Genomic DNA, 8,335 nt, shown 5'->3' with positions numbered 1-8,335 from the left:
CGCGTCCAGACCCAGGAGCTGGAGGAGGAGCTGGGGGAGGCCGAGAACTCGAGGCTGAGGCTTGAGGTCACCCTGCAGGCCCTCAGGGCTCAGTTTGAGAGAGAGATCAGCACCAAGGAGGAGAAGGGAGAGGAGAAGAGGCGGGGCCTCAGCAAACAGGTGTGGCAGCAGACAGGAAGATAAACGGCGGAATTTTGATTTTAAAATAAGATCTCACGAGCGTTTAGTGTACAGTTTAAGTCATGTAACTGTCTCCTCTTCTCCCTCTCCCTCTCTCATCCTCCTCCCCCCTCTCATCCTCCCTCCCCCTCCTCCCCCTCCTCTCCCCCTCCCCCCCCCTCCTCCTCCCTCCTCCCCCTCTCATTCTCCTCCCTCTCTCATCCTCCTCCCCCTCTCATCCTTCTCTCCCTCTCATCCTCCCTCCCCCTCCTCCCCCTCCTCTCCCCTCCCCCCCCTCCTCTCCCTCCTCCCCCTCTCATTCTCCTCCCTCCCTCATCCTCCTCCCCCTCTCATCCTCCTCCCCCTCTCATCCTACTCCCCCTCTCATCCTCCCTCCCCCTCCATCCTCCTCCCCCTCTCATCCTCCTCCCTCCCTCATCCTCCTCCCCCTCTCATCCTCCTCCTCCTCCCCCTCTCATCCTCCTCCCCCTCTCCCCTCCCCCCCCTCCTCTCCCCTCCCTCCCCCTCTCATCCTCCTCTCCCTCTCATCCTCCTCTCCCTCTCATCCTCCCTCCCCCCTCCTCTCCCCTCCCCCCCCTCCTCCCCCTCCTCCCCCTCTCCCAGGTGAGAGAGCTGGAGACCTTGCTGGAGGAGGAGAGGAGCCAGCGCTCTCAGGCCATGTCCGTCAAGAAGCAGCTGGAGGCGGAGCTTCAGGAGGCGGAAGCCCATGTGGAGACAGCCAATCGCGGCAGGGAGGAGGGGCTTAGGCAGCTGCGTCGAATGCAGGTAAAGAAAGAAAATCAGGGTTTGTTTAGTTATTAGTTACCCTACAGTTTGGGGGAAGGATGTCAAGAACACTTGCTTGTTGTCTCAGGCTCAGGTGAAAGAACTTGTCCGGGAGCTGGACGAGACGAAGCTAGGTCGCGACGAAATCATCGCCCAATCAAAAGACAGCGAGAAGCGTTTGCAGACACTGGAGGCCGAGCTTCTGCAACTCACAGAGGTTTGTGTGTATGTGTGTTGTGTGAGTGTGTTGGTTGTGTGTGTGTGTGGCTGAGTTGCTGTGTTTAGAAGCTGTTTGTATTACACACACAAGAATCTCACAGTTTCTGTGGATGAGGTTGACAAAAAAAAGAAATCGAAAAAAGTTTCTAATGAAAAAAAATTATAATAATTGGGTAATGTGTGTGAAAGAAAAGTTTAGAAAATCATTTGTTTTTGAAAGGTTGAAAAAAAAAAAAAACATATCCTCTAACTTGAGTGAAAAAGTGTAGTCAGCACTTCAACCAATATTTAAATTTTTTTTGTATTTACTTCTACTTTAAGGATGTGTGTTCTTTTGTGATCTCTGCTCTGTGTGTAGGAGATGTCTGTTTCTGAGCGGCTACGGAGGCAGGCCCAGCAGGAGAGAGACGAGATGGCCGACGAGATCGTCAACAACTCCGCTGGAAAGTCAGTATTTCCACAACTTGGAGTGTGTGTCTGTTTTGTCTGTGTGTGTTGTTTGTGTCTCACAGGGCGAAATCATATCTGTGCGACCTCAACATATATTTGGAAGCATTTCATATAACGTGCAAATAATAGTTATGGTTCGACCGGTTTGAAAACCAAAAGGCTGACTGATTGGCTATATGCACACAAGTGATACTCTTAGCCCTAAACTCAGATAGTATGGTTTTTCAACGACCGATCACAGGTCGGCCTCACTGAGATATCTCCCATTTTCAGAATTCACGTAACAGAAATCTAACTAGCGCGCACAATTTCAAGAGCTGAAAAGCATTTTCGGCGGGTGCTACCAAGTGAAATAGTTCATTTGGAGCCCTGTCTCACCATGTCTGTTCTGCGCATGCGTGTGATTTCAGGACTGCCCTGTCTGATGAGAAGAGGAGGCTGGAGGCCCGGATCACCCAGCTGGAGGAGGAGCTGGAGGAGGAGCAGGGGAACGCTGAGCTCATCGCTGAGAGGCACAGGAAGACCACACTGCAGGTACACACACACAACACACACACAGCACACAGCAGGTACACACACACAATACACACACACACCATACACACTACACTGCAGGTACACACACACCACACAACACACACACACCACACAGCAAAGACACAGGTGTATCACACCTACACATGCACACACACGCTCAGAAACGCTTGGGTCCGCCCTGCAGGTGGAGACCATGACGGTGCAGCTGCAGGGCGAGCGCACGCTGACCCAGAAGGCCGAGGGGGCCCGGGAGCAGCTGGAGAAGCAGAACAAGGACCTGAAGTCTCGTCTGGGGGAGATGGAGGGGGCTGTGAGGGGCAAGCACAGGCTCAGTGTCGCCGCCCTGGAGGCCAAGATAGACACCATGGAAGAGCAGCTGGAGCAGGAGAGACAGTGAGAGACACATGTCTACACACACACACACACGTCCAGCTTCCACACCTCCTCTCTTCTTCTTCAGTGTCTCTCTGTGTGTCTGAGCTTCCCCCTTCCCCTGCAGGGAGAGAGCTATAGCCAACAAGCTGGTGCGCAAGACGGAGAAGAAGCTGAAAGAGGTGATGATGCAGGCGGATGACGAGAGGAGACATGCAGACCAGTACAGAGAACAGGTACACCCTCCCACGGCACACGCCTGGCTCTGCCAGCAGGGGGCAGCGCAGAACACTCAACCACCTCTGAGCTTAAACAATAGAGACAGCCTTTATCCCCAGTACAGACCAGTAAAGAACCAGACAGGACCACACAGACCTGTGTGCGTTGGCAACCACAGAGTTGGTGTTGTATGGCTAAGCTCTGGAGCACAGTAGGGGTCGAGATGAAGTTATCATCCCAAATATGAGAGCTTTTTGCTGTGTGCTCCATCCAGCCTAATTCTAATCCAACTCAGGCATCTGTTTGGGGGCAAGGTAGGGGTTATGTTCCTCTCCCAGAATAATCTCTCATTTTTGGGAGAGGATGAGGGGTTGGGATCCCAAAACCAGAAGTCCTCTAAAATCATTTAATCCTCCTGATCCCTGTTACACCCCCTGTTCTGATCTTAATCCACCCCTCTCTTTCCATCTCCGCCCTGCTCTCTCCTGCCCTCACCCCCCCCCCCCCCACACACACACTCATCCACCCCACCCTCCCTCCTCCTCCACTATCACTCCACCCTCCACACCCACACCTCCCGTCCCCACCCTCCTCCCGTCAGTTGGACAAGTCCCTGGGTCGTCTGCGGCAGCTGAAGAGACAGCTGGAGGAGGTGGAGGAGGAGAACTCGCGCTCCAACGCCCAGAGGAGGAAGCTGCAGCGGGAGCTGGAGGAGATGACAGACAGCGGCCAGAGCATGACCCGGGAGATCACCGCTCTGCGCAGCCAGCTCAGGTACACCCCGCAGCTGTGTGTGTGTGTGTGTGTGTGTGTGTGAGAGTGAGAGAGATGGAGAGATTTGAGAGTACCATTCAGAGTGCTGACATGTTCGACAAATCGTGTTTCGATTTCCGTTATCATGTCTGTTTTTTGTTTTTTCTGTTGTTATTCCGTCCGTCCGTCATCTAACCCTCACACACTGTCCATCTGTCTGTCTGCACACCTCCAATCAGCATCCCCGAATGGAAGCCAGATAAGTAGGTCGCCCTGTGTGTTTCTGTGTGTCTTTAAGGTCACTTTAGAGACTCTTCATCTCAATCATGCTGTCTGGAAGAGAGCTGTGTTGAAATCTGGACCATCAGACTAGTGTTTGGCATGATTTAACCTTGGTACTGCATTTTAATGTGTGTGTGATTTATGTGATCAATCAGTCTTAGTTTGGACAGTTAGTTAGTAAACTATGTTTATAGGAATCTAGTTACTAACTGTCGATTTGAAAACCCCTGCTAGAAAGTATTACTCTCCCTGGAAAATATAGTAAAGAGAGGGTAATATTGACATACGAGATTTTAGATTCTCTCTCACTTCCTCTCTCTCTCTCTCTCTCTCTCTCTCTCTCTCTCTCTCTCTCTCTCTCTCTCTCTCTCTCTCTCCTCTCTCTCTCTCTCTCTCTCTCTCTCTCTCTCTCTCTCTCTCTCTCTCTCTCTGCATCCTGTCCTGCTCCCTCCATCCAGGCGTGCTCCGTTGCCCTTGGCGATGCGTTCAGGACGGCGAGCGTTGGTTGACGACCTCTCGTTAGAGAACTCCGATTCAGAAGACCCCCCGGCCTCCCCTACGCCGTCCTCCGACCCCCCGGGGACCCCCACCCCCACCTCAGAGAACAGCCTCGGGCCTCCCCCACCCTACACCCTTAACAACACGGAGTGACACACACATACACACACACACACACACACACACACTGAAACACAAATACCCTGCCCTCCTGAAGCCTTAACAGCACTGAATGACAGGTGAAGGAGAGACACACACACACACACACACACAAAAGCAAGATTTCTCTTCTGGAGGGGAGGAGAATCAGGACTGATCAGGCTGGAGTTCCGCCTGACTGACAGTTACGTACACTAGTGTAGGAGCTTGCATCTCTGGGGAGACATCAGCTCCCAGAAACCGGTGCAGAAACGTCATTTATATCAACATAGCCGTGTGCTAGTCTCATGATGCTGTATCGTGCTTAAATGGCAGAAACTAAATGGCTGCCACACCTCATTGCAGCTCAACCAAGTCGCTCTGGATAAGAGCGTCTGCTAAAATGACTAAATGTCAATCAATGTAAAGCCATGTTTAACTCTATGAGGAGAAGGGTCAGCATTTGTACATTCTACCTGATTACACATAGGGCTGCCAGAATGGAAAATCATAGTTACATTGGCTCCGTTTCCCTCAAAGGGTTAAAGACCCTGTGACTGCATGTGTGAGGTGACATTCTGCCAGTCTACAGGTACACACCGGTCACAGTGTTCAGACCGGTGGCAGTGTGTGTGTTTCTGTGAGTCAATCACTCGTTGACTCCGCTACGGTGAGAGAAAACGTATCTCTATTTTAATATACTGTACGCTTGAGAGAGAGAAAATTAACTTGAATTTCAGAATTTTCTGCTCTCTCACTGAATTTGAAACCAAACTTTCCAACCATGTCCTGATCTGTGTGTGCAAGTCGTCCGACACATCAGACACTACAGAGAGAAACGACCTGCTGGAAACATCCTTGATGTTGGAAGTGCAACCAACCCCAGCGTATCCTCTCATAGAAACATACTGACGCCAGGCTCCTAGTCGTCCTTAAGATCAGATCTAGGATCAGGATTACTGGTGTTCTGTTACCATGTCCCTTATAGAGCAGGACGGCTGCCCTGACCAGAGAACAGCGTCAAGAGGGCAGCGTGGTCCTAAGTTCCTCCTGCACATTTATACAGTCAGTCTTATGATTACAATACAATAACTCGTATCCTATTTTCAATATTGCTGGTCATGTGAGTATTCACTCTAGACTGATACGGTTGCTTGGTTACTGCAGAATGCTGCTGATCGGCTCCAGCGCTAGGCTCTGCGTCCAGGTCAAGTCTGCAGACAGGAGTCAAGCTTTTCCAACAATTAGTGTAGATCGTTAGATTAGATACATAAGCAGTAGTGTACTGGGTAGTTTCTTTAATTAAATTCTTAGTATATAGCTTCTTTAACGTATTTACAAGCAGTTGAATTCATGTAATCTAAGCCAACCTAAATACAGAATGAACATAAACACATGAAGTTATTTATTGCTGTTATTATTTCTTTTATTATTATTGACCGGTGATGTGCAGACATCATTGATTATTATTGATACTTGTGCGTTTGGCCCTTATCAGAATTAGTTTTTATTGCCATGTAAGTTTAAACAAACTTATGTGGAGGAAAATGAACTATGGTCTTGAAATCTGACCCAAGTCTTGTCCTGTGTCTTGAGAACAGTGTAGAGTTCGACCCAGATGAGATTGGCCTGTTTGTCTGTGAGCTGTGTGACCCCAGCTTGGGGTATTTGTGGGGTATTTGTACTCTGTCATTGCTGGTGTGTACTGGAATATCTTTGCTCCTTTGCTCTGTCACTTGGGCTTGTTTGGTTTGGAATCTGTACTGGGGAAACAAACTCAAATTTAAGTCAGATGATAGTTGTAATTAGCTATGGAGCTAGAAATGACCTTTTTCGCAAAACAGGAACATTTCTGATCGTGGATTTCTTTGAAAATCCAATTCCTTTCATCGTTCTCAACATATCATACATAATTATCTTTTTTTTTTATTGAACAGACATATTGTACATTGTAATATTGTTTTTTATTGATTAACTATGTAAAATATTTATCAAACAAAGCTTTCGTTTTTAACCAAACGGTGGGCATAAGGATGAGAAAAGGGAATTAGTTTAGTAAAATACATGTAGAATAGAATAGATAAGACCGAAGGAGAGAAGTTCAGGACATTTGTCAATTTACCTCTGATCTGTTCTTTAAAAGTTTCAGAAAAATACATTCTGGTTCTTTCTCCCCATCATTCCTGCATTAGATTGTTCAATGACAATTGAGCACAAGTTAGTAAATTTAACTAATGGCGTAGGAAAGTTTTTAGATTTGTCTCACAACGAAAGCTGTGAAGGTTGAAATGTTCAAAATATAAACATAGTCTTGAGTGAAATGTGGATCACAAACTGATATAAGGAAATGGTTCATTTGAAGTGTCCTGATGTTAAACACTTATGTTCTCAGAGGTATGTCAGTTTTAAAGGTTATCAATGTGTACTACTGTCCTGTCTGTAAACATGTCATCTCTCTGAGTCTAGAATAGACACTGCCTTACAAACCCTCACTTGTTATGGTCCCCAGTTTCCCTGCATCTCTATAGCATGATTCATGTTTTTGTTCATAATCCAGTATGTGAAGGTGTTTAGTGTGTGTCTGATTTGCGACAAGCTTTCCCAGGCACCTGCTTGCCTGGTACAGCTCGACTTTGTAGACACACAAACACAGTTCCCTGTCACATGGACGCGGGTGTTTCTCTGTGGTAGAGAATTTGTCTGCATCAAGGAGTTACAGGTTCGAATCCCCCCCCTCCTAAATGAACACATTATTATTATGAATGCTAGATGAACATTTTTCTGTTGAGCAAAAGTTTAATTCATGATTTAGAAAAAGACTGGTGGTAAAATGCCAAGTTAACAGACTTAGTAGTCTCGGTATTCACCACTCGTTACATAAGAGAAGATTAAATCATTTGTAATCACCATGTTCTGGGTCATGATATGGATCTCTCCCTCCCTGGTGGGCTCATCAGAACCGAGGGTGAGAGGGCCCGGGGGTGAGACAGCTTGAGGGTGAGACAGCTTGAGGGTGAGACGGCTCGAGGGTGAGACGGCCCGGGGGTGAGACATCTTGAGGGTGAGACAGCTTGAGGGTGAGACGGCTCGAGGGTGAGACGGCCCGGGGGTGAGACATCTTGAGGGTGAGACAGCTTGAGGGTGAGACGGCTCGAGGGTGAGACGGCCCGGGGGTGAGACATCTTGAGGGTGAGACAGCTTGAGGGTGAGACGGCTCGAGGGTGAGACGGCCCGGGGGTGAGACATCTTGAGGGTGAGACAGCTTGAGGGTGAGACGGCTCGAGGGTGAGACGGCCCGGGGGTGAGACATCTTGAGGGTGAGACAGCTTGAGGGTGAGACGGCTCGAGGGTGAGACGGCCCGGGGGTGAGACATCTTGAGGGTGAGACAGCTTGAGGGTGAGACGGCTCGAGGGTGAGACGGCCCGGGGGTGAGACATGTTGAGGGTGAGACAGCTTGAGGGTGAGACGGCTCGAGGGTGAGACGGCCCGGGGGTGAGACGGCCCGGGGGTGAGACAGCATGTCTCATCCTTGCTTTTTTAAATGATTCCAGACATAACAGAACAATATTGCTTCTGCATCTTTACAGTAGTTCCCAGGTCCAGCACCACAATGAGCTCCTGTTTGATTTGCCAATGCTAGATTATTTTAGCAGTAGTAACATTTAACTTAATCTGGCCAGGGGTTATTTGGGTTGAGAATGGGTTGAATTTGTGTATGACTACTGAACACCAACATATATTTAGTCCTTCGTGACAGCTTTTCTTTGTCTTTTATGTGTTTTATTTTCCTGAAGGGAATGTTTGAAGCGATCTATATGAAGGGGTGGTTTTCTAAGTTCCTGGCTACACTGCACTTTATCCGCCACTAGAGAGAGCTACACAGACAGATCATCGGCTGTTGTGTCAGTCTTAGTTTAGTCC

General features: G+C 48.7%; 1 protein-coding gene across 1 annotated transcript in view; it reads left to right on the top strand.

Moving 5' to 3' along the window:
- Positions 1–7,869, top strand: part of LOC136943860 (myosin heavy chain, embryonic smooth muscle isoform-like) — an 8,059-nt gene extending 190 nt beyond the window's left edge. The window contains exons 2-11 of the mRNA XM_067237343.1: positions 10–159; positions 784–945; positions 1,034–1,162; positions 1,523–1,611; positions 2,025–2,148; positions 2,336–2,544; positions 2,651–2,759; positions 3,344–3,516; positions 3,735–3,758; positions 4,236–7,869. Coding sequence (XP_067093444.1) covers positions 10–159; positions 784–945; positions 1,034–1,162; positions 1,523–1,611; positions 2,025–2,148; positions 2,336–2,544; positions 2,651–2,759; positions 3,344–3,516; positions 3,735–3,758; positions 4,236–4,428 — 1,362 coding nt within the window. The 3' untranslated portion in view covers positions 4,429–7,869. The remainder of the gene's footprint in view (positions 1–9; positions 160–783; positions 946–1,033; positions 1,163–1,522; positions 1,612–2,024; positions 2,149–2,335; positions 2,545–2,650; positions 2,760–3,343; positions 3,517–3,734; positions 3,759–4,235) is intronic.
- Positions 7,870–8,335: the final 466 nt, after the last annotated feature.

This window comes from Osmerus mordax, chromosome 6 (assembly GCF_038355195.1).
Source record: "Osmerus mordax isolate fOsmMor3 chromosome 6, fOsmMor3.pri, whole genome shotgun sequence".
Lineage (NCBI taxonomy): Eukaryota > Metazoa > Chordata > Actinopteri > Osmeriformes > Osmeridae > Osmerus > Osmerus mordax.
The sequence above is the reverse complement of the archived record's forward strand: the minus strand, read 5'-3'. Positions and strand labels throughout refer to the sequence as shown.